This window comes from Malania oleifera, chromosome 7 (genome assembly GCF_029873635.1).
Source record: "Malania oleifera isolate guangnan ecotype guangnan chromosome 7, ASM2987363v1, whole genome shotgun sequence".
NCBI lineage: Eukaryota > Viridiplantae > Streptophyta > Magnoliopsida > Santalales > Ximeniaceae > Malania > Malania oleifera.
The window spans coordinates 21097719-21124823 of record NC_080423.1 but is presented as its reverse complement, the minus strand read 5'-3'; the positions used below and the strand labels follow the sequence as shown (position 1 = coordinate 21124823).

Sequence of the window (27105 nt, the reverse complement as noted above, 5' to 3'; positions counted from 1 at the left end):
CACAATCAGTTCTTAAGGTCTTCATTTTCAGCCCACTTTGCCTTCAGCGAGGGCTTTGAACTCTAGAAATATTGAGAAGGCATCTGATTTTTGCTAAATAAAATACAACCATATTATTCTAGTAAAATCATCAACAAAAAGGGTAAAATACCTTTTGTTTCCAAGAGATGGTGTTTTTGTGGGACCAAATATATCCGCATGAACAAGCTCCAAAGGAGCTTTAGCCCTCCAATAAGTTTTGGGGAAAAGAAGGCGGTGCATCTTCCCGTAAATACAGCCTTCACAAACTCCTTCAATTTGATTTATTTGGGGAAGAACACGAACCATATCCTTTTGCTTGAGAAGCCGCAGTCCCTTATGATTTAAATGCCCATATATGAGATATCATAGTTGAGATTCGTCTGAAATTTCACTCTTCAAAGCCACTAGACTTGTGTAGTTGATGGAGAGTGGAAAAACCTTGTTTCGAGTCATCTCAACTTTGGCCATCAGTGAGTTCTTCTTCTTGTCTATGATTCTGCATTCATTTCCTTTGAAATGGACTTGATATCCTTTTCGAATTAACTACCCCACACTTAAGAGATTGTGAGCAAGACTTGGGACATAAAGAACATCATGGATGAATTTTTGCTCACCTGATATGGACTACACTGCTATTACACATTTTCCTTCAACTTTTACAAATTTCCCATCACCAAGAATAACGGAATTTGAAGCATTTTCATCAATTTAAACAAATAACTCACGGTTACCTGACTAACTGCTGCAGCCACTGTCAAGGTACCAAACCTTGTCGTCGTTGCTTTCAGCATTGAGACAAGTGAGAAACACATGCTCTTCATCATTTTCCTAGCTGAAATTTGCTTTTGAATTTTCATTCTTCTTGTGCCAACAATCCCGGTATAAATGGCTTGGAATGCGGCACCTTTTACACCTTAAATAGCATTCGGCTGAGGTGTGATTTGACTTCTTGCATATGATGCAATTATGTCCTTGATTGCTGAACCTTTGAGGCTGAAAATTCCTGCCTCTGCCACGACCTCTTCCATGACCACGGGACTGATTATTTTGGCCTCTTTGAGACTGGTCTTGTTGCTGAAAATTTTCCTTCCTCTCTTGATTTTTCCAGTTCAAATTGAGCTTTGATTGCAAAGCCTGCTCCAAGGGCTGACCTAAAGATCTTTTAATTCTTTACTCATGTGATTCTAAAGAACCACAGAGGTCAAACATGGTCATAATTGAGAGGTCCTTTGATTCTTCAATTGCTATAGCTACATGATCAAATTTTGGTGGTAAACTTTTGAGAATTTTTTCAACGATCTTTTTTTCTTCTATCCAATCACCATAAGCTCTGATTTGGTTGACTATTTCAGCAACCTTGGAGAAAAAATCTTTGATGCTTTCAAAATCTTTCATTGCCAAGCAATCAAAGTTCCTCCAAACAGATTGTAGTCGGATCAAGCCTACTTTATTGTTTCCTTGAAATTCCTTTCGCAGTGTTTCCCATGCGTCTTTAGCCTTTTGAATGCCAAAGATACGGGGATAGATTGTCTTGCTGATCCCTTGATGAAGATAACTCAAAGTAAGAGCATTATTTTTTATTTTTTCTTTGCTCTGGGCAGATCTCTGAGATGAGGTTGCTGTGCTTGTGTTTGTAGAGGATGAATCATCATTTGCTGAAGTTGAATCATCATACCCTTCAATAATCTCCAATAAGTCTCGTGCAATGAAGAAAATTTTCATTTGATCAGCCCAGTACCCATAATTTTCTCCTTCAAAGATGGGTACTTGGTTTTGAGAATAATTGAACATAGTTCCAGCAGAGGAAAAGGTGCTGGACAACCTAGCTCTGATACCAAATTTTGTTGGAACTGAAGAATAGAAAAACAGAAAAAAAAAAAGAGAAGAAAAAATACCGAAAATGCCTCTTTAATTTACTGACTTGATGAAGAAATTACATAGATAAAAAGCTACAGTGCTGCAGCACTTTTTGCTGGATTTTTTGAGATTCTTTTCTATTTTTTCACTACTTAAAATGACTGGGATAAGGCCACTATTTATAGGGCAGAGTACATGGGGAATAGGTGGGAAATTTTAATATTCTAGAGACTTAACAACTCATTAAATAAACCTAGAAACAAGGCAAAGAATATGACAAGTTCCTAGACTAAATAACTCACTCCTGTGCTATTAACTTCAGTAGGTTCACGGCTTTCTCACATGCTTCACGCCTCGGCTCCAAGTACCCTTTGTGCCTCCGTGTGCCTTGGGCCTTTCACTACTATGCTCAAGTTGTACCAATCAGAAAGTTCAGTCATAAATGGTGGTGCAGGTGTTATGAAATCCTTCCAACGAAGCAGTGTTCAAAAAGGTCAGCAGTCACAATGAGCAGTGCTGCAACCTCAGGCAGTCTTTTGCTTTGTGACTTTGGTAGCAATTGTGGTTAAGTTCAAGGTTTGCGTTTATGATACCAAACTTCTTGTAGGATAGAAACGAATGAAAGGAAGGGAGGGGGGAGAAGAAGAAGAAGAAGAAACAAGGAACAAGACAGAATGTATGGACAAAATAGAAACAGAGAGGGAAGTTTTCCTGATTGAAATCAAATTGTCAACTAGCTGCTCCACAATGCACGTACAATTATTGAAACATACTACACTTAAGAAAAGCACATCTATATAACAGCTATAAATAACTAGAAAAAACAAAAAAAGAGGAACATAATTTCCACATTTAACATTTAACTCCTAGATTCCTAAGCCTATGCCTAAAGTAGCATGTCGAAAGGCATCCTATGTGGAATTAGCAGTCCACTGCATGTAGGTCATTCCAGATTGGAGTTGATGTGGTGGCTAAATGTAAAGAATTAGCAAGAAGCCTTTGAAAGCCTGTGCTTATATGTAGGTCATCACCGGATGAGTGATGACCTATTGTTAGTAAGAAAGAAGCCTACTCTGTTCTGTTTCAACTTTTTTCAAGATAATATCATACAGCAATGAGCTAACCTGGTGGAGCATTGTTTTTTTTCTTTTCTGGGTACGCGGAACACAGTTATAACAAGCATTTACAGGCCTCCAGTTCAGAATAATATAAAAAATCAAACAATGGGTAGTGTGACTTACCAGGAAGGCAGATCGAATTAGCTCCTCAACATAATCAACAGTTGCCCCCTTTACAAAACCATATGATATGTCATCAACCACCAATTTAACTCCTTTCCTTTCAAAAATTCTACATATATTGAAAAGATAAATCAGTGAAATTAAAGCAAAATGGAACGTATGAATTATTTTGAAGGCAACATATAGCAAGCAGCTACAAATAACATGAGAGAACCTGTCATCTGAATTAGTTTTATCATCTAGCGAGAATGCATATTGGAATCCAGAACAGCCACCAGTTTCCACACTCAAGCGAAGCAACTTTTCCTTTGCTGATGCTTCATTGTCTTGCAGTTCTTTCAACCTCTGTATGACATTTGCAAAGTCAAGTGAAAAGTGCATCCACGTCTATACATTAAAACAACCACAAGGCTCTCTATGAGCTCAAAATTCTCGAACCAAAGTTTGAGATTATTTTGATTTTTTTTATTTTTATTTTTTTTTTGAAAATTTATGTCAAGGATCTGTCTAAGCTATATGGACCAATCGGTCTTTTTCTTTTTTTAAAAAAAAATATTTCAAACATAATAATTCGAAAAAGATTATTATTCTTCAAGCTCGAGATCTGCACAAGCTTATCCTAGTAATTCATAAAACATAGACTTGAGGAGTTAAATGCAAACCATAACATTCACTTGGTTTGTTGTTCCGATGAAACTAATTGATATTTTTCTTAGAAAAATAGGTTTTATTAAGAAAAGCAGAATGTACAGGAAGGATGGCCTCCAAAATAAAACTAGATACAAAAAAGAAAAAAACCAACACTATATACAAAAGATCAAGCTAACAAAGCCATCCAATCACACTGAAGCAGGGCAATGAGAGCCTCTAAAACAACAAGAGAACACCCACAATGATGTGAAAAAAGATCATCCTGTCCCAAATCAAATGAATAGGCAATTAGTGATCACAAAAAATGTGATCATTCCTCTCCATCCAGGCCACTCAAAAAATAGAAAAACTGCAGATGACTAAACTTTTTGTATCCTCACACCTCCTAAAACATCTAAAGAAATAGGGAACCCACAACACACAACAAACAATCCAAAATGCTTATTCCACAAAGTCAATCGACCTCCTCACGATTTCTGTGGATAGAGTTACTTTCCTTGCCTCTTTGTGGGTGCACTCCTTGAGTTTCTTTAGGGGTCTTCCGCTGTCTAACCTCATTAGAGACTGGAAGGCACTGCTTTTGTAATGGTTTTTTGTTTTTGTTCATATATATATATATATATATATATATATACATACATATATATTTTATTAAATAAAGGAAACTTTATTGAAGAAGCATCAAGGGGATGCCAGCCCATGATACATTAAATCACACACCCTGAAGGGTGTCACAAATAAAAGATTACGTCATAATCATTAATAACAGTTCTACTATGCCAGCTATTGACCACAGTGAACCAGTGTTCTTTCCTGTTTTGGATTGTCGAGGTTGAATACACTCACCTATTCCTCTCTTTCCAAGAGCACTAGAAAAATGCAAGGGGATGAGGGACATAGTCTTTATCTTCTCCTTTGTTGCCTGAATCCCTTTCCAGGCCCAGAGCTCCCCTCCCACAGAGTTAGCGATAACCCACCTTTGTCCGATCAGAATCAGTGCCATATTCCAGAGAATCCTTGTCCAAGCACAGTGGAGGAAGATGTGCTCAACAGATTCTGCATCAGCCATGCAAAGGGGACATCTGTTGGGTACTGACTGACCCCTTCTTTTCATATTATCCATAGTCAAAATCTTACCATGGGTAGCCTTCCATGCAAGGAAGGCAACTTTTGTGGGGCTGCTGTCTTCCAAATCTGAGTCCAAGGGAAATTGAAGTTATTTTACTCCAAAAGATGAGCTTCCTGTGGAAGGATCTAACAGTGAAGGCCCCCTTCTCATCTAAGGCCCAAATAGGAAGATCAGTGCTATTATAGTGTTGGAAGCTGTAAAGAAAGCTGTAGAAATCCGTGACTGGTTGAATTCCCAATCTTCCACATTTCTAAGGAAGAAGATGTTCCACAAGAGCCCCTGATGTGAGGTTTCAAGGTGTTACTGATGCAGGCATCTTTATGACATGCCAAGTTATAGATGGCTGGAAATAAGGCACTAAGGGCTTCTTGATTGCACCACAAGTCATGCCAAAAATAAATGTTATCACCCCTCCTCCCTTGATACCTGATACAAGAAGCAAAAAAATTCCAGCTTTTCCTAATGAAATTCCACGCCCCTACACCATGTGATTCTCTGTTAGCCTAGGAGATCCAGTCATTATGTTCAAGCCCATATTTCACAGCAATGATTCCCTGCCAAAAGTGGTCTTTCTCAATCATGCATCTCCATAACCATTTCCCTACAGGGATTTATTGAAAATGTGGAGGGACTTCAAACCCAAGCCTCCTAAATGAAAGGGTTGTTTCACCATGTCCCATTTGACAAGGTGAAATTTGAATTCCGCCCCAAAGCTCCCCCAAAGAAACCTCCTTTGAATTCCTTCAAGTCTCTAGGCAACTTAAGTTGGTAGGGGAAGGAGAGACATGCAGTAAACAGGGAGATTTGTCAAGCTGTTTTGATTAGAGTGACTTCGTCACCTTTTGATAAGAAATTTCTCTCCCATCCAGCCAACATTTTTCAGTTTTTCCAGTAATGGGATTCCACAATCCTTTATCTTTGAATTTGGCGCCGAGAGGTAGCCCAAAGTAGTTAATAGGGGAAGTACCCATTTTGCAGCCCAAAAGACCAGCAAGGAGAGGCCCATCTACATTTTCTCCAACCAAAATGGTTTCACTTTTTCCAAGGTTAACTTTCAAACCTAAAACCGCCTCAAACCCTACTAAGATACATCTCAGATTCAGAATGTGAGAGGGTCATTCTCACAAAAAATGACAGGTCATCAGTAAACAGGAGATGTGTGACCTCCATAGACCTATTGTGCCTGCCAACTCTAAGGCCTTTGAGCAACCCTTCTATTGTAACACCACCCCATTTTTATGTTCCCTCTAGTGAGCATCCACTACCTTGCTGCCCCCCAAGGGTGGCTCAAGTGGTAAACTCAAGGCTCTTCTGGTTAAATGACCAAGGTTCAAGTTTTGAGAGCTATGACTTTCCATTTGGGATAATACCTTGATATTTAAGCGGAGAGGGTTAAAGGGGCGGGCCCATTATATCGGTGGATTAGTTGAGTGTCCAAAGGGCTTTGGACACCATCCTTTTGACAAAATAAATAAATAAATAAATAAATCTACTATCTCGTTAGCTATTAGGGCTGCATCCATGATTTGTCTTCCCGCCACAAAGGCGTGTTGATATTAGCCAATGACTTCCAGAGTCGCTTTTTAAGCCTCGTAGCAAGGACTTTAGCAAGGATCTTATAGATACCACCCATCAAGCTAATTGGAGGAAAATCGTTAACATTGGTTGCTTTGAGTTTCTTCGGAATCAAGGTAAGGAAAGTGGCATTGATGCTACTCACAAATCTACCCAATCTAAAGAATTCCTCAAAAGTTTCAATAAAATCCTACTTAAGCTTGCCCCAGTTTGACTAGAAGAATGATAAGGAGAACCTCTTTGGCCCTGGCACTTTGTCTCCATTGCAATCTCCAATGGCTAGGAGGCTTTCAGCTTGCTTAAAGGGTCTCTCAAGCCACTCTACGGTGGAGGGGCTGATACTTTAAAATCGATGCCATCCACTACAAGTCTCCAGCTTTCATATTCAAAATAAAGAGCTTTGAAAGAGTTGCAGATTTCCCTTTTGATGTCCTCCTCCTTAGTTAAGGAGTTCTCCCTGATTTCAATGTTGGAAATGTTGTTAAGTCTATGATGGGCATTCACAATTCAGTGGAAAAATATGATATTTTAGTCTCCCTTCTAAGCCATAAGGCTCTAGATTTCTACGTCCATGAGATCTCTTCAAGGCTAATAGCCCCAGTCAGCTCCTTCTTCAACAAAACTCTTTTGGTCCTTTTATCAGAACTGAGCCCTTGTCTTAGCTCTTGCTCATCAAGGATCTTCATGTCTCTTAGAATAAAGGTCTTCTTCGCCTGAATGCTCCCAAAGGTGCTTTTATTCCACACTTTAAGCTTCTCTTTCAAACCCTTCAGCTTTGAAGCTAGCATAAAGCTGGCTTTCCCCTCAACATGTAGCGTGGACCACTAAAGCTTAATGAGGTCCCTAAAGCCATTGTGCTTTAACCACATTTTTTCAAAGCGGAATGAGGTTGATCCACATTTGATTCCACCCGTGTCAACAATGATGGTGAAATGATTTGACATGGTCCTAGGTAGAAGCTCCTGAGTGGTTTTGGGAAAGTCAGTATCCCAATGCACTGAGATAAGGAATCTGTCAATTCTCGAGAAGGAAGGTGAGTCCCTAGACTTGGACCAAATGAAAGCACCACCAAGCAAAGGGAGATCAATGAAGGCATTCACATTGGTGAATTCTAGGAACTCTCTCATATATCTATTCTCTACTCCGCCCCCACATCTTTCTTGAGGGTACAACACCATATTGAAGTCTCCTCCAATAACCCAAGGTGCATCCCAATGGCCTTTAATCTCCAAAAGCTCAATCCAAAAAAATTTAAGTGAGGTCCAATGCCTTGGCCATAGACCCCCAGTGAAAACCCATAGAAAATTGTCATCTAGATTTATAAACAAGCCTAAGATAGAGAAGGAGTTGATGGAATGATCAATCATCTCCACCACGTTGAACAACAACAACAACAACAAAACCAAGTCTTAAGTCCTACCAGGTGGGGTTGGCTACATGAATCCTTTTCCACCAATTTATGCAAACATGGACCATTTCTTTTGACAAATTCAAGGCTATTAAATCCTTACTCACTATTTCATTCCAAGTTATTTTAGGTGTATCCCTTCTACTGCCCCTCATAGTAATAAGTAACAAACTCACTCTTTCTCACTAGTGCACTATGTGGCCTACGTTGCAAGTGCCCAAACCATCTAAGTCGTCCCTCCCTTATCTTATCTTCTATAGGAGCTACACTTAACTTACCGCAAATATGTTTATTTCTTAATTTATCTTTCAGTGTTATACCACTCATCCATCTATGCATTTTTATCTCAACAACTTTTACTTTTTGGATATTCTATTTCTTCATCGCCCAACATTCTGATTCATATAGCATAGCTAGTCTTATAACTGTTTTATAGAGCTTCCCTTTCAATTTAAGGGTAATCTACAATCACAAAGCACACTTGAAGCACTTCTCCATTTTATCCAACTTGCTTTAACTATATGCATTACATCCTCTTCAATTTCTACTTCAACTTGCATAATAAAGCCAAGGTATCAAAATTTACAAGTTCTATTTATTTCTTCATCATCAAGTTTAACTTTGTCTCCAATATTCCTCCTACTATTACTGAAATTACATTTCATATATTTTTTCTTATTTCTACTAATCCTAAATCCTCAAGATTCCAAAGCTTCTTTCCATAATTATAACTTAGCCTCTACTCCGCCCCAAACTTCATCGATCAATACAATATCAACTACAAATAACATACACCATGGAACCTCATTTTAGGTACTCTTAGTCAGTTGATTCATTACTAAAGCAAAAAGATAAGGGCTCAAAGCAGATCCTTGATGTACACCTATTGTGATTGGAAATTCTCTAGTTTCTCCACCTATAGTCCTTACACTAATCATTACTCTATCATACATATCCTTAATGACATCAATATACCTACTATATAAACCCTTTTTTTCTAAAACCCACCATAGAACTTCCCTAGGTACCCTATTATACATTTTCTCTAAGACAATAAATACCATATCCAAGTCCCTCTTCTTTTCCCTAAATTTTTCCATTAATCTTCTTAAACTATATATTTATTTTGTAGTAGATCTCCTAGGTATAAAACCAAATTGATTTTCTGAGACCTTCATTTCTAGCCTTAATCTTTGTTCAACTACTCTTTCCCACAATTTCATCATATGGCTTATAAGTTTAATTCTACGACAATTATTACAATTTTGAATTTCTCCTTTATTTTTGTATATAGGTATTAAAAATGTTTTTCATCCATTCATTTGGAATTTTCTTAATTTTTATAATTGTGTTAAATAAATTAGTTAACTATATAATTCCATTATCATCTAAGCATTTCCAAACTTCAATTTGGATGTTATCCGGTCCTATAACTTTTCCATTTTTCATCTTTTTTAGTGCAAACTTACCTTCATTAACTCTAAATTTGCGAATAAATCTCATATTTTTAATCTTTTCCGCATTTGTCAATTCTAAGTTTAAGCCTTCTATTTGGTTTTCATTAAACAACTTATTAAAGTAACTTCGCCATCTTTATTTTAAATCTTCTTCCTTAACCAAGACAATATTATCCTCACTTTTTATACACTTTACATTACCTAAGTCCTTACTCTTTCTTTCTCTAGCTCTAGAAAGCTTAAATATATCTCTTTTCCCTTCTTTTGTATCTAATCTATTATACAAATTATTAAATCTTCTACATTTAACTTCACTAACGGTCTTTTTTGCATCTTTTCTCGCCTCTTTATACCTTTCAAAGTTATCCATGTTTCTACATTTTTACCACATTTTATACCAAATTCTTTTTGCCTTTATGGTTTTTTGAACATTTTTATCCCAACACCAACTTTCTTTGCTATTCGAAAATCTTTCCCTTGATTCACCTAAAATCTCTTTTGCTATCTTTTTAATAGAGCTAGCTATCCTACTCCAAAGAGTATTTGTATTTATCCCATCCTCTATAGTCCAATCACCATCTTTGATAATTTTATCTTTAAATTTTATTATATTTTTTCCATTTAGACTCCACCACCTAGTTTATTTTATCCTTTCTCTTCCATTTTGTAATATTTATATCTAACACTAAGACTATATGTTGTGTGGTCAAGCTTTCACTAGGGATAACTTTACAATCCTTGCATGATAAACAATCTACCCTTCTAGTTAAGAAAAAATCCATTTGACTTTAATTTAGTCCACTTTTAAAGGTTATAAAGTGTTCTTCTCTCTTTTTAAAGCAAGTATTCATTGTAATAAAATCATATGACATAGCGAAGTCTAAGACCATCTCCCCGGACTCATTTTTTGTCTCCATATCCATATCCTCTCATAACCTTTATGATCCCTTCCAACGTATCCATTTAGATCTCCTCCTATGAATATTTTCTTAGTCCCTAATATGCCTTGTATAATACTATCCATATATTCCCAAAATCCTCTCTCAAGATTTTCTGCTAAGCCTACTTGAGAAGCATAAGCACTAATGATATTTATTATTTCTTGGCCTAAAACCATCTTGATTTTTATAATTCTATGGCCCACTCTATTTACATCTACAATGCTATTTTTAAGTTTTCGTCTACAATAATTCCTAACTCAATCTTATGTTTTTCTTTTCCTGTGTACCAAAGTTTAAATCCTAATTTATCAATTTCTCTAGCTTTCTCCCCCACGCACTTAGTTTCTTGAAGGCAGATTTTATTAATTTTTCTTCTAATCGTTGTGTCCACAATTTCCATGCTTTTACCCATAAGTGTCCCTATATTCCAAGTTTCTAATCTAATCCTAGTCTCCTGAACTAACTTCTTTACTTGCCCACATCTAGAATGATGCAAGAAATCTTGCATATTTGACATGGTACCAGGATGCTGACATGGCGCATCGCTTCAGGGCAACGACTTAGCCCACCCTCACCCACTTTCGCTACACCCAAGTGGTACAAGTGCAACACATCACTCATAGGGGGGCGCTATTCGGGTAAGGATTCATACCATAGTGATCTAACAAATTTTACACTGGGTGTCAGCTACCTAACACAACCTTCCTCCTTTACCGGGGCTTGGGGCCGGTTGTGTGTGAAAAGATTAGGACATTAAGTGCATCACAGGCGGAGTTATCTCCACCACGTTGAGATTCCACAAAATGAGGATGCCTCCTACATTGCCCACAACACCAAGGGAGATCCATCCACAATTCTCCCGTCCCCAAATATCTCTAACAAAGAATTAATCCATATTTTCCACTCTAGTTTCCTTTAAGCAGACAATGTCACCTATCCATTCTTTAAGAAATGATTTGATTAGCCTCCTTTTATCTTTGTCATCTAATTCCCTCACATTCCAGAAAATGAGTTTCTTTAACATGGTTAGTAGTGCACACCCCACTATTGTTCGCCTCCACCAAATCGGTGCATCCACCCAGTTTATCATAATTTATTGTACATTCTAGGAGTTTCAGCTCCCAGTTCGTGTCCAGTTTCTTGTTGCTGTCCATAGATATTTTGAAGCTAAGCTGCGCCTCCTCTCTTCTCTTCTCTTCTTCTCAATCTCTTCAAACAATTTCAAAACCATATCTTCAAAGCCATTGAAAGACACACCAATAGCTTTACTGATAATTTTTCATTTTCCGTAACACCCACTCAGAGAGATGCTCCTCAAAAAGCATGCTTTCTGGGTCTAAACCATTCAACATTTCAAAGTTGGGGTTTTCCTGGGTATCAGCCGGAATGAGGGTGGATTGAAAGGCCTCTGGGTTGTTTGAAGGAGCTGGAATTAAAGTTAGAACAGTGGCATCAACCTTCAATAATGAAGGCCCCGAACCTGGTTCCTTCTCAGCATCGCTAGAATCAAAGACCTGGGAATGGGGCTTAGTTGCAGGGTTTTTTCCAGAAGGATGAAGACCCTTCAACTGCCATGGAGGGTCCTTTGCAGGAAGTAAAGGGACTGTAAACGTTAGCTTTGGTTACAGGGGAAGTTTTAGGAGTAGGGAGGCCAAAGGCGAGAGCCCCCTCATACAAGGTGCCTTGTTCACCTTTAGTTCAGTCCCAAGCTCTACAAAGGAGAAGAAAAATTTAGGATTGCACAGACCTATGCTGTTCTTTTCAACAATGTTTGCAAAAGATAATGTAAAACCAGACGGCTTCCAAACCCCAAGAAAATGCCCAGAGCTTGTTGTCTATAGTTTTTTTAAAGCTTATCTAGCTAGTGGAGAATATTCCTTGTCCTCCGTATTATGCACTCCTTTTTTCCAGTCTTAACAAATTATCTTCTATCAAAAAAGAAAAAAAATTCCTGCGAATTGGCGGAATCCCATGAAACACAAAATCCCCACTACGGATCAAGCAGAATGAACACACACACTATAGCATGTGGTAAGACAAAAAACAAAAAAGAGATGGAAAAATAAGAGAAAAGCAATGCTCCCCTAACCAAAGATCCTCCCAAAAATGAATTCAAGGACCAACCTCATGTACTTGATACATAGAATGAAAAGATGTGCAATTTGCCAAATGAGTTTCCATGGGTTCCCATGAGAAAGTCTATTTCCAATATTAGTGTCTCAACCATCCTCTTGCAAGTCAAATTTACTGTTTATTACTTTCTGCCACCAGGAGATTTAGTTTCCAAAGGAGAACTCTGTAAACATCAACGCTATTAGACGCCAAATTTCCAAGACTTGACCCCCCCGTTTAAACATTGGACAAACAAATAACCTCCCAACTAACAAGTTGATCCTTCCTCTTACCCACATTCAATCAAAGTAGTTTAACCATTAGATCCCAAAACTGCAAAAGACCAAGAATTATCACCTATCAAGACTCCTAAATAAGACATAGGCTATAGCAGAACCCCACAACCCACAAGAATGGTAAAAGTAAGTCATATCTGCGCTCAGATTGATTGCACCTAAACCACACTTACTAAAATTGATATTTAACCCAACACTGACTAAAAAATTTGTAAAAAAATAACATGAATATTAAAGGAAGAGAACAGGACCTATCCTCAGACATGAAAGAAAAATAGCCATCACAAACTACAAATGCGAAAGATAGAACAACCTTACCCTTCCCATTGAAAGAATCTGAACAAAACCTACATCAACTACCTTATCAGTCATCCCAATTAAAACATCAGAAACCAGGATAATTTTTTTTACAAAAAAGGAAATAAATGACCCTTGCCTCAAACTAACCCCCCTCCCCGCCCCTCCTCTTCTCTAGAGGCTACAAACCAAGTTTAGGTTCAACATTAAAAAGCAGAAGGGTAACCAGAATCCAACCTCACCATCTTGAACAAGGTTATTGAGCAGGCCCATGCTCAGTTTAAAGAAACCATTTTGGGCCTATTTAATGAAAAAAGCACGACCCAGCTGTTTCCTTGCTGGATCATGTTAATGGGCAGGTCAAAGATCCAAATTCTGAAGCACAGAGACAGAGCATGCCAAAAGAGGATAAGGAGGCCCAAATTTCTTCTCCAGTTCTCAAAGAGGTTCCTGAACTGACAGAGCTTTGGAGCAAAATCAAGACACTAATCCAAGAGTACACTTCAAAGCAGGTTTGTGGCAACCAAGAGGTTAAAAGCAGCAGTTTTGGGTTGGTTGATGATTCTGCTCTCTTAGAGGGAAAGTCTTCCCCATTAGTTGAGAGGATATTCAGTGGGCTGTCTGATGGAGATGAGAGAAAGGTTCCTCAAAAATTGAGGAGTAAATTATGTGGGTTTAGAGGAAAATTATGCCATTAAGGAGTAAATTCTGTTAATATAGGGGTCAAAAAGTCTATGCTCATCGAACGGAAGCGCAGTTGGGTCTTGAATTGCAGAAAAAAAATTAAGATAGTAAAGATTCTTCTAGTGAGAAAACTAGAGAAGTTCTTAAGAGAGATTTAGGTGGAAATTTAAGTAAAATGGAAAATCCACTTGTTCATAAGGGTGTTTCTACAAAAGGGTGAATATGTGCAAGGAAAAAAAGAAGTTGGGGGAAGCTTCAGACAATGATAGTGAAGGCATCAGTGATTTTGAACGTGGTGGGGGTTTGCTGTTGGACGAGATTCGAGATTCGAGGTCAGCATGTCTGTACTTCTGATTCTTCTTCTGATCATCTTGGGGATTTAATATATGTGCCACCTCTTCCTTTGGAAGGATTGGAAAGGATTAGTATTTTTTGAAAATGATGGTACAGTTTATTAGCAAATGGTCCCCCTTTGGAAGGTCTGGAGGGTGTTTCCATTTTTGATAATGATGAGTCAAATCAGTTTTGGCATAGGGATGGAATTTTACCCACACCAGTGGAGGAAAGTTCAATGGACAAAATGAATTTAAAGCTGACGATATTGGAGGAAACATAAAGCGTTTGGATGGTGGCAAAGTTGAAAGGTGAAGGGTCAAAGCGAATTAGCAAATTTGAAAAGTTCAGTAAATTATGATGGAAAGAGTTTGGAAAGGGGGTTGCTTAGTTAATTTTGCTTAGTTTTTTTGGGACCCAGTGGTTTTTATTTTCTTTTATTTTTTTTCTTCTTTTCTATTTGGTGGACTCCTTGTCCCCACTTTGTGCCTTCTATTCTTTCCATCTAACATACTTTCTTTTGTTTAAAAAAAAAGTGAATAAGCAAATGGTAATGATGGAATTTTACCCACACTAGTTGAAGAGACTTCTAGGAAGGGTTTTCAAACTCAGCTTTTGTTGGATAAACTGAATTTATGATTGTATGATTGTGGATGAAATGAAGTCCAGCACGCTGGTGGTAATCTAAGGTAAAATCAGGTCAAAGGGAATTAGCAAATTTGAACTGCTTGGCAAATTATGATGGGAAGGGCTTGAAGAAGGGTTTTCTTGATTAATTTATTTCTCTATTTTTTAATTTTTTTTTTTTAGTTTTGTTCTGTCTTCTTCTTCTTTTTTTTCCTAAGGATTTCATACTCTCTCTCTCTCTCTCTCTCTCTTAATATATCTACTTTTGTAATCAAAAAACAAACGAAAAAAAAATTAAGTCATTTAAAATTTAAAATAACCCGCAGAAGATTTATTTATTAAATTTAATGACGCATAATTTTAGAAAAATAACAATGTATTTTTAATATAAAATAGATAAATAGACAATAGAACTTCATTTTCATGCGCAAGTAATGTCCCAGTCTGAGCCAAACCCATTGTTCACTTTGACCTATTGGGCCTCATGAAGGGTTGATATCATCCATCCTAACCAAGATCTCCCTAGGACACACATGACATGGAGTTGTGCAAGCTCCTCTAATTCCTAATGTCCACGTAAGAGTGGCTTGCACCTCTGTGTGGGACCTACACCTCTATGTAGGATACATCCATCCACCCACCCACCCACATGGTGAGGTATTGTCCACTTCAGCTCATTGGGCCCCACAGTTTTGCCTCATAAAAGGAGCTTCACAAGGTTAGAACCTAATCCATCCTTATATGGCAGTGATCACCGTACTAGCCAAGGACCAACTAGTAATCATATAAAAGTTAGTGGTGAAACTAAAAGATCTAAAACCATCTTATAAACACTAGTTGTGAAACTAATAGATCTAAAACCATTCACCCAAATAGAATGGTCCTTTTTTAGGACCGGGGAGGGCATCAATCCAACCTCTCACCATTCATTGGCTACCCTAATAAAAAACCTACAATCCCAATTTCTCACCGTAGCCTATTTGACCAAACTTGTGTCTACTGTACATATCTTCCTTAACAGCAAAACCTCCAGATCATTCTCAAGAGACTCTCCTCACGGCCATTTAAAGAAAGATAGCCCATATCCTCCAAATAATCTGGCTTACCTACCTTGACTATAAGAGGATTAAAGAGAAAGGAAGTCAGACCAGAGGATTGATTCTAGTGAAAGAGCCCACCCCTTCCATCTGCCTGATTTCAACCCTTTGACTGTAAACATGCTTCCCAGAGTGCTTGCTTTCCTTGTTTCTTTCCTGAGTGCGCTAAATAGCAAATCTCCTTCAAAATGGTAGCCTTCTTAATCCACACCTTATCAAGACCTCCACATTCAATTTTTTAATATAAAAAGAAACTTTATTAAGAGAATAAATAATATACAAGGAGGAAAAGAAATCAACCTCATACAAAACAGACAAACAACAAGAAAGAAACAAGCACATACAAGAGAGAGAAAACAGGCTGTGAAAGCCTTCCAATCACGTTGAATATGAAAGGAACCAACACTGCCAAAACAATCCGAATAAAGAACCCACAGTAAAGCAAAAAAGATAATCAAATGCCAAATCAAATCAGAGCAGAATGCAATCAGAAAAATATAAGCATCTCTCTCTATAACTAAAGCATCCAGACAACAACAAAAACTGCCCAGCACTATAACCTCCTTTCATCCTTAGGGCTCTCAAAACCTCTAAGGTAGTATTTTCGCAGTTGGAATCAGAATCGGAATCAACTGGAATCAGAAATAGAATGTCAGATTCCTCTTATATGTTTGGTTCAGCACAGAATCGGAATTGAAATTGTATTATAGTATTTGACATATATAGACATAAGAATCAGAAATGAGTCTAGTTTATCAATTATGACAATATAGTATAAAAAAATTTTACTTCGATTAATAATTAATTTAATATATAATAATAATATTATAAATATATAATTATTATATAATATTATTTTGTTAAATTATATAATTAATAGTTTTTAACAATAAAATCATTCTGATAATCATTTAGTTGAATATACTTTGCATATTATATTTTATCCAAAAAGTAAAAGTTGCCAAGATGAGAATGCTTAGAAGGATGAGTGGTATAACATTGAAAGATAAATTAAGGAATGAACATATTCGCAGTAAGTTAGGTGTAGCTCCTATAGAAGATAAGATAAGGGAGGGACGACTCAGATGGTATGGACACTTGCAATGTAGGCCATATAGTGCACTAGTGAGGAAGAGTGAGTTAGTTACTGTAGGGGGTAGTAGAACAGGTAGGGGTAGACCTAAAATAACTTGGAAGGAGATAGTAAGGATTTAATATTCCTAAATCTGTCAAAAGAAATGGTACATGATCGCATAAATTGGCAGAAAAGGATTCATATAGCCATGGTTTTAAATAAAGGCCGCGACCGTTACGTAACGCCGTTACGTAAAGGTTTTTTGGGTTACCGATACCGTTACACACCGCGAAATCGGTGGGAAGAAAAATCACGGCCGTAGCGGCCGTTACGGACCGCGACCGTTACGTAAAGGCCGCTACGGCCGTTACGTAACCGCTACAGGACTATTACACCAAAAATATATTTTATTTTTTACTTTTTCTTCTCACTTTTTCTCTCTCTTTCATATATCATTCTCAATATACCAAGTGGCAAGAGGGGGAAAAGATTATAATGAGGATGACAATGATACAAAATTTAATTTTTCTTTAAATACTCACAATAGATGCATAAATTAACAATTTCAAAATACTAACTTGTTATGAATTTTTTTTTAATAATATTAGTAATGTGATATTTATGTTCTTTATTTTTCAACTTCAACCTTCTTTCTTTTCTAGCTATTTTATATTTATATTATTCGTATGTCTTATGTGTCTAATAGACTAATGGAGTGTATAATGTATTTTATTTTATTAATTCATTTAGCACACATAAGAATTTATCACAGATAAGAACAATTAGAAGTATAAATATGCGCACACACGTAATTTTCTATCAATGATGGTTTAAAACAAATGTAAATTTGTTGCCCTTACCAAATAACTTAGTTACTCGAACTAAAGGGTCCAAAATACACTAAAACCCTTTCTAAGAATGGCCAAAAGCTTAAAACATGCAAGTATGCTAATATGCACAAGGTTGTGCATGCTTCAAAAAAATTCACGGCCGTTACACCCGCTTCCCGTTATGTAACATCCGCTACTCCTGCTTCCCGTTACACCTGTTACCGTTACGTTACGCTACCCGCTACCGCGATTTAAAACCATGCATATAGCAGACCCCACCTAGTGGGACTTAAGGCTTGGGTTTGTTGTTTGTTGTTGTTGTATTATATTTTATCATATTTTTTGTTATTAATATTTAATTATAATTATATTATTAATATTACTTTTATCTTATACTTTATAATCATTATATTTTTAATATGTAATTTATTAAATGTAAATAAAACCTCAAATATTATAATGTTATAACATAATAAATTATTTAATATAAAATAATAATATAATAAAACAACAACCACACCATTATCGTTTATTACAAAATAGTATTATATTCATTTGTATATCATATCATTATTAATTTTACTATTATTAATTTGTCTTAATGATATTAATAATTAATATTTATCTTATTTTAAGATTATATATAAATTATATAATAAATTTAAAAAATTATATCATAATATTTATAATTTAATATAATTCTATTAATTTTTGTGTTATAATGTTATTATATATAATATACATATTAATAATAATGATTATAATATTTGTATATTAAAAATATTTTATTTTATTTTTAAGATTATAAATAATAATATAATAAATTAATAATCATACCACAATTATATCATAATATTTTAATATTCAATATTATTCTATTAATTTGTATGGGTTATAAGAATATTATATATAATAAATATCAACAACGATCGTTTAATATTTATAGTAAAATATATTATTATATATTTATATTTAATGATATCACAATATTAATATTGTTTATGTAGGCACACGTGTATGTATATGCATTATCATGAGTATGGTAATTGTATTTTCAGGAATCAAGGTTTGATTCCAAACTAAGAGATAGGAATCAAAACGTAGGCAAAAGGGAGATTCCCATTCTTGCATGGAATGACAATCGAATTAGATTATTGTAAAAAAAATGTTAGGAATGGGAATCAACCATTCCAATTCCGACAATTCCTATAGTAGATTCTCGAATCTCAATTACCAAATTCCTTAAAAAGTGCTAGTGCACACCAAACAATATCTGAATAAACCAAAAAGCTTGGTCCATGAACTCCAACATCGAAAAATGAAGAAACAGATGAGGCACAAAACATCATGCATAAATCCAAAAAACCCTTCACCTTAGAAGGAATCTTTGCTTTCTACAACTAATTAACAAGAGAAAAGACTTACAAGAGAATACACTACAAGCATCTAAACTCTAGAGAGCCTGAAATCCCCAAAATAGGAATAACAAAAGGACTCCAACAAACTAAGAAGCAAAGTAAGCTCCTCAGCCTCCCTACCATTAACATTCCTTCAGAAATGAAAATCCCAAGAAGTACAACCACCATCAATAATAAAAAATAAAGAAACAGGAGCACCATAATGCAAAGCAAGATGAAAAAGAGAAGGAAAAGCAACTCAAAAACAATGTTCCTCAAACCAAAGATCCTCACAAAACTAAGACATCCATCGACGACTTTATATTTCATACAAGAAATAAAATGTTAGAAACTTGCGAAATGAATTTCTATCCTCTTTCATAGGAAATTCTAGCACCTATATTAGCATCTCGCCCATTTATGTACAAGCAAATCTACTCTTCATTACTATATGCCAAAGAGGATTAGTTTCCAAAGGGAAAAACCATGACCACTAACCTATAAGGATAATGTTTTACACACCAAGTTACCAAGACCCAAACCTCATCTTCCTCAAACCTACCAATAACCTCCAAACTCACAAGATGGTCCCTCCTCTCTCTTACACTTGAACAAAGAAAGTCCCTCATAATCCTCTCCAACTTGAATGCAACCCCTACAGGAACCTTAGAGGAAAAATAGAACAGAATCAAAGAAAGTCAAGTGCGTATTAAGGTTATACATGGAATAAACAGTGCTCTTCCATGCAGTAAAGCACTTACAAATAGATATCTTAGCAACTCACAAGACCTCAAAGTGAGGATTACCACTTATAGCCTATAGGAACTCTTAAATAAGTCGAAGGCCACTAAAGAATACCCAGATCCACAGTAGTAGCAAAGCTAGAAGTCACCTCCAAACTCTTCTTGAAAGCCTCGCTTAAGAACATCAAATATTTTCATAAACCTAAAATCCTCCCACCCCTCAAAGGAAAAACTCCTCCCTTCCTCGACAAGAGAAAGAAAGAATGACGACATTGACGAGTCTATCTAAAACCTCCTAGAAATATCACTAAAAACATCCCCCCACTCACTACAATATAAAAATTTATCTAACCACAATCAGCCATAGACCAACCCTCTCAATGGACTAGGTAAGTATATCATTAGCCAGATGAAAATCCCACAACCCACATTTTCTAATTATATTATAAAAAGACTTGACACTAGAAGAAACCCTAGAGCCTCCTTGCTTACAAAAGAAAATATAATGACATTAAAATCACATGGCATAACCCAATTTGGCGTAAAAATCAAACAGATAGAAAAACTCCTCCCATACCAAAGATCTAAGACCATGCTAGAACCCCCATTAATCGACAAAACCGACCAATAACCCTTCTTATGAAACTCTAAGAAACCAAAAAGAGTAAACGAACCACAAAAGACTATAATTTCTAGAAACAAACCTAGAATCTCATAAAATAAGGAGACCCAAGAAGTACTGGAAGAAGGCAAACACTCCCACTCTTTAAAATGCAAATCTTAATGTACCTAATCAATAATGAAATTGCTAATTAAAGCTTACTTGAGGATACCAATTTTTTTTTTTAAAAAAATTAAAAGTAAATATCCATTAGGACAAATGAAGTGTTTGGACATGTTGAAAGATGGTGTGATGAGGTTCCTTGGGGAATTCCATAGGAATGTTGTAGTGTGTAAGAGCATTAATCCTACTTCCACTCTCATTCCTAGAAAGGAGAGGTCAAGGAGAGAGAATGATTTAGGACGATAAGCCTTGTGACTAGTATCTATAAGATCCTTACTAAGGTCTTGTCGAAGAGACCTAGGGAGGTCTTGGGAAAACCATATCTATTGCCCAGCCGCTTTTTGTGAAAGAGAGACAAATCTTAGATGCAGTTCTGGCAGCAAATGAGGTGGTCGAGGTCATGGAAAAAAAAAAAGAGGTAAAAAGGGCATTATTTTCGAATTAGATCTTGAAAAAGCCTATGATATGGTCAATTGAGGTTTCCTAGAAATGTTTCAGTTAAAAAGGGCTTTGGGCCTCTATGATGTAGATGGATCAAAGGATGTCTCAGTTTTTCTTATATGTCGGTGATAGTTAATGGCCAGCTTAGGGATTGGTTTGGGCTTTCCAAGGGTTTAAGACAAGTAAATGCATTATCTCCATTTTTGTTCACGCTGGTTATTGATGCTTTGACTAGGTTTGTGTTTCTTGCAAGTTGCTGATGATATGTTTTTTTTCCTTAGAAAACAGTGTTGAGAAATTTTGTAAGGTTCTTACCTTGCTAAGAAGTTTAAAGATGAATTTGGGGTTAAAAGATAATTTGTCTAAGAGTGGCTTAGAAGGTATTAATTTGGATATATGTAGTTACAGGGCTTTAGATCTCTAGCAAGGTGTGATATTCTGGCTAGGCCTATCTTGTATCTTGGCCTTCCTTTAGGTAGTAACATTACGTCTAGAGGGCTGGAAGAAGGCTTATCTCTCTCTTTAGGGCGGTAGGATTACTACTGTTAGTGCTTCACTCTCTAATATTCCGATTTATTTTTTATTCCCTTTTAAAATTCCCATGAAAGAGGCTGGGAAGTTGGAGGAATTAATGAGAGATTTTTTATGGTCCAATTATGGGGAGGACAAGAGGGATCTCCTTATTTTCTGGGAGGTAGTTGTAGATTAAAATTAGGGAAAAAAAAAGGTGGGGGTAGTCTTGGGCTCGGTGATGTGGTTTCTAAGAGCATCTCCCTGATAGGAAAATAATTATGGAGATTCCCCTTAGAGTTCAGCTCCTTATGACACAAGGTAATAAAGTATGGTATTCACATGAATGGATGGGATACAAAGGGGAGCAGTATTGTCACTCATGTGAAGCCCTCGAAATGTGTTTCCCAATCCAATTATTTTTTTCCCCTCACTCGTTTCACTGTGGGCATTGGTGATTGGGTTTGTCTTGGGGAGGATATTTGGGTGGGCAAGACTTCGTTAGAATTTTTAGGGCCATGCTTGTATAGATTGTCTTCCATACATAATGCAACAATTTCAGATTTTTATTCTTTTGAGAGGGGTCTTGTGTCTTGGGACTTCCATTTTTTTAAGATTCTCAAATAAGAGAGGCGGATGAGCTCGCTTTCCTTTTGGGTGCTTTGAATTCTTTTAATCCTAATATGAGGAGGGATGTTAAACTTTGGATTGGGCATTCTTCAGGGTCCTTCTTCAAATTTTTTTTTTTTTTTTTTTTTTTTCCAATCATCTATACAAAATCTTTAAATCCTAATACGTTCCATCTAGATCAAATTGCGTGGAAGGATAAAATTCGTTTCAAAATTCAAGTTTTCATTTGGACCTTGGTTGTTCACAGGGTTAATACAAATGACTTGCTTCAGGCTAGGAGACCTCATAAGGTTCTTAGGCGCAATGTATGCATTGATGTGCCATAAGGAGAATGAAACAAATTGCCCTTTGTTTCTGCAATGTGGGGTGGTGCGGCCTTTGCAGAACAATTTGTTCTCCTTTATTGGCAAGGATTGGGTGGCTCTGTTGCCTATTCACAAGTTCTTAGCAGCAAAATTTTGGTGTTCTGGAAAGGATAGAAGAAGGAGAAACTTCTGGTTTTGCCCTGGTTTTGCTACTTAGTGGCCACTGGCTTGAAAGGAATGCTAGGATTTTTAAAGACTAGAAAACTTCTCGGAACTTGATTTGAGAGAAAGTCACTTTTTTGGCTTCCTCTTGGGTGCATTCTTTTGGGCTTTGTGGTCTATCAACTATCGCTGTCCAATATCCATAGGGACCGGAAGGCACTGTTGATGTAACTCTTTGAGATTCTTCTTCTTTTTTTCTCCCTCTTTTTTTTTGTTTGGGGGGGGCGGGTGGCAGTAGGGATGTCTGGGGGATGCCTCATCCTATTTCTCTGTAATCTCTTCTCTTTCAGTTTCAACGATTTTTCTACAACAACAACAACAAACCAAGCCTTAAGTTCACTAGCTGGGGTCGGCTATGTGAGTCCTTTTCCGCCAATTTAGGCAATCATGGACAATTTCCTTCAACAATTTTATGCGATCATGGACAATCCTTACGCACCATCTCATTCCACGTTACTTTAGGTCTACGCCTACCACTCACAATAACTAAATCACTCTTCCCCACCAGGGCACTATGCGGCCTATGTTGCAAGCATCCAAACCATCTGAGTCGTCCCTCCCTTATCTTCTATAAGAGCTACGCTTAACCTACCGCAAATATGTTTAGTTTCAACAAATTTTTCTGTTGTCAAAAAATTAAGACAAATAAATTGTTTTATGAAACATACATTTTTTAGGCCAAAAAAAAAAAATGAAACATAAATTTTTTTACATTTTCCGCAAAAAGCATTGATACCCAAACCAAAGAAACTACATGAACTGACAAATTGAAAGATTAAAAAACATTATAAGAATGAAATTGACTCTTAACAGAAAGCATCAAGCGAGAGAAAGAGGGGGAGAGAGAGAGAGAGAGAGAGAGACATACTCTAATGCAATTGTCAGTCATCTGAACAGAATCAATATTTGGAGAAGTAGGAGGAGATTGGTGGAGAGAGGCAGAAGAGCTGAGGAGTCTATGGTTGTGACGAAGCCGAGCTGTGAAGAATGGGGTGAAACGCTGAATCATTGATCTTGACATTGTTTATAATTGTATATATTGCCTTGTCCTCACTTTGTTGTCTCAAAACATCGTTGTCACCAGCAACAATTCACTTTCAGCAATCAGCTGCTCTTGCTTCCTGATCCCTGCTAATTTCTCAATATTTTCGAGGTTGAAGAAAGTAAGGTATAAAATCCAACTATCTATGATGTGCCTTTAATGTAACTTATACAACTGCTGCCCATTGACCATAAACTTCTCTTTTATCTGTCAGAATGTAATTTATAAACTTTAACAACTTAATTGATAAAGTCGTATTCTTTAAAGTTCAAAAATTCCTAAAATAGCTTTAAGAAGATAGATGTTAAAGCTATCATGAAAATCAAGTTTAGATCAATGGTCACTTGTGAACTAAATTGCAGGGTTTCAACATTAAATAAATTTCAAACCATGAAATCATTTATCACCAAACTATTCCTCAGCAAAATTTATAAGTACAAGAAAAACCAAGCCCTTACTAAAATTATGAGAAAAAACTGCAGAAAAACAAAGTTGTTAATGATAATATGATGCTCCGGATGCTTTGCTCAACAAGGACTTGTTCATATAAAACATGATTTTTTTGTATAGTTAATGTAACAAACAGCCCACATCTAAACATTCTAAAGTTTGGCTTGGTTTAACTCATGAACATGTTCATGAGCACGCCCATTTATATTCAGAGCTCGGTTATGTACTTGTTTAAAACTTGTTGGTGGAAATACAATGCTTAGTTTGGTTTACGATGCATATTTGTTATAATACAACTATTAGATTCTCATACTGATATAATTTAATACGTGAAGTTTTATGCATTATTTGTTTGTAAAATTATCAAGTTTGTTTGTTTAAAATGTTAATACTTTGTTGATAAACAAAAATGAACAATATATCCAAACTTGAATATGCTCAATCAAGCTCAAGTTTCATTGAGAATTTAGTAAACAAGTTGTAATATTTATTATAAACTTGGCTTAGTTCACCTGCATCCTAACTTAGATTGCAGTTTTTATGTGTTCTATTTTAAATATAAAAAAAAAACACGTTAAAACATTGAAAGAAGAAAGAGGTTTCAATGGTTTTATTTATTTAAAAAAAAAAACAATATAATTTTTCAGCACTAAAATCTTTGCTTAAAGACACAATTTCCCATATGCTTTCATAATTTATAATCATAATTAATGGACACAGTGTTATTTACTTTTTCACATCAAAGTGAAATTTTGAGCATGGTTTACTAAATTGTGACCTAAGAAGCATCAATACTGAGACGCGACACATATGCAACATGATGATACAGCAATTTCAAAAAACCTAAGATAGGCAAGGAAATGTTAATTGATTAATGTAACAAATATTTATTTAGGCCTTTTTTTTTTCTCCTTTTAGATGACAAATCTTGAGGTATTTTTAATTTAAAGTGAAATTATAGAAATCATTTATGCACGTGCAACAAATAAATTTCATCTACAATTATACATTTATTAGCTATATCTGCATTAGAGTATCAACATTAAAACATTGATCAACAAAGGCAAAAACGACACAAGGAACATAAAAATAATTCAATATTATCAGTTTATCACAAAATGAAAGGAACAAAGCCCAGAGACAAACTGAGTTGTCATTCCTTAGGCATCAACCACTCGCAGTGGCAGATCGAGGACCTAAAGTCAGTGGGGCTAAGGCCCTGTGCACAATGCACTTTTAATTTTTTTAATTTTATAAGATTAAGTTTTACAATTATTCATTAATAATTATAAACTATCATTAAATTTAGAAATAGCATTAGAATATTACTAAACAAAACAAAAAAAAAAAAACAACTTTTTCTTACATTGGAAAGAAAAAAGATACACTCGCCCTTGACAAGTTTTCATGTTTTGAAATCACTCCATAATCAATCCATTTGTAATGCTATTAAATCTCTCTCTCAATATATGCAACTAAACAATCATTCATCCAGCCATCTCCAATCCGATTATGTAACCGATTCTTCAAAAGTTCCATTGTAGAACATGTCCTCTCCACAATTGCAATAGCAACAAGTAAAGCCATTGCTAATTTCAAAAACAAATAAACTAACGGATAAATAATATAGTTTCTTGTCTCAACCAACTTTTTCGCAAGGCTATCAATCCCTTTTAAGATAAAAAATTCAGTGGCTAATATGCTTATCAAGGATATAAGTCTCAAATTGAGTATTAAGTGCCATGATATCCACCAAAGAAAATTGAAGGGGGTAAAACTGAGCAAGGCCTATGATGAGAATCAACAAGCACCATTAAAGGATTCATTGCATGCTCCAGTTGGGCCTATTACTAGAGCAAGATCCAAGAAGATCAAAGAAGCACTTAATGGGCTGATTCAAGAAATTTGGGCTGATTCTAAAACGGAGCATTCCAAGCTTGGCCCAAAGGGAGATGAAGGCATAATAAACTTAATCCAAACTATTGATGGCACTGATCGTGCTTAATTGGGCATAATTTCCTTAGCAATGGCATGGATTAATGGCTGTAATTTCCTAAGAAATGGCGTGGATTAATGGCTGATTATGGCTTAAGTGGGCGTGGAATTAGAAGGAGAAAGTGGCTGATTACTTTCTAATTTCAGACCAATTAATTGGCTGATTGACTTTCCAATTTCATACCAATTAATTGGCTGATTCACTTGCCTATTTCAGACCTTCCTTAGGCATGATTTCCTTGACCATTACAGTCTATTATTGGCGTGGAGGAGCTGCTAATTTCAGACCAAATTAGTGTTAATTTTAGGCTTCTATTTTTTTGTCCTTTTTATCTACTTTGTTATTTTGGAACCAAGTTAGTTTCCTTTTCCTTATAGCGGGCGTGTAGGGTTGAAAAGGGGCTGATCAGTTTTAGTATTTTGTAGTCTTATTTTCAGCCATGTTTTATAATTAGCATGCACTCATTGTAATGAAGAGAGAGGGGATGGAAATTAAAAGAAAAACGTGAGGTTTGTTTCTTAAATTGGTTCTTCAAAGAACTTGTGAACCTATCAAGGATTCTTCCTTGTGGCGTTCAAATTTTATACCTTTGGTTCGTGATTCAATTATAATCATTGGGTTGAAGTTTGTTGCTTTATACTTTCAGTGCCCGTTTCATTTATAAACGTTGGGTCGGGGTTTTCTATCAAAAATCTAAATTTTAGCTTTCTTGGGCAAGTATTCCAGTATTGTTTGTTGGATCTCAAAGCGTGTCGGTTGAGGTTCGCATAAGCCTATCAACTTTGGCTTGTTAAAAGCAAAGAAAACATTATCTGGATCAAGACACGCCACACAAAGAAGCAACACAATATTTACCTCAATGAAGCAATTACCTAGCTCCTAAAGTTGCATATCCACAACAATATAAAATAAATCAATATAATAGTGATGTAGGTATGTAAGATGTTGAGTTTT

At 36.0% G+C, this 27105-nt stretch overlaps 1 protein-coding gene across 1 annotated transcript in view; it reads right to left on the bottom strand.

Moving 5' to 3' along the window:
* Positions 1-23795, bottom strand: part of LOC131160038 (iron-sulfur assembly protein IscA-like 2, mitochondrial) — a 35386-nt gene extending 11591 nt beyond the window's left edge. Inside the window, exons 1-3 of the mRNA XM_058115324.1 lie at positions 23532-23795; positions 3334-3464; positions 3120-3228 (exon numbers count right to left, since the gene is read on the bottom strand). Of these exons, the coding sequence (XP_057971307.1) occupies positions 3120-3228; positions 3334-3464; positions 23532-23684 (393 nt within the window). The 5' untranslated portion in view covers positions 23685-23795. The remainder of the gene's footprint in view (positions 1-3119; positions 3229-3333; positions 3465-23531) is intronic.
* Between the last annotated feature and the right edge of the window lie 3310 nt (positions 23796-27105).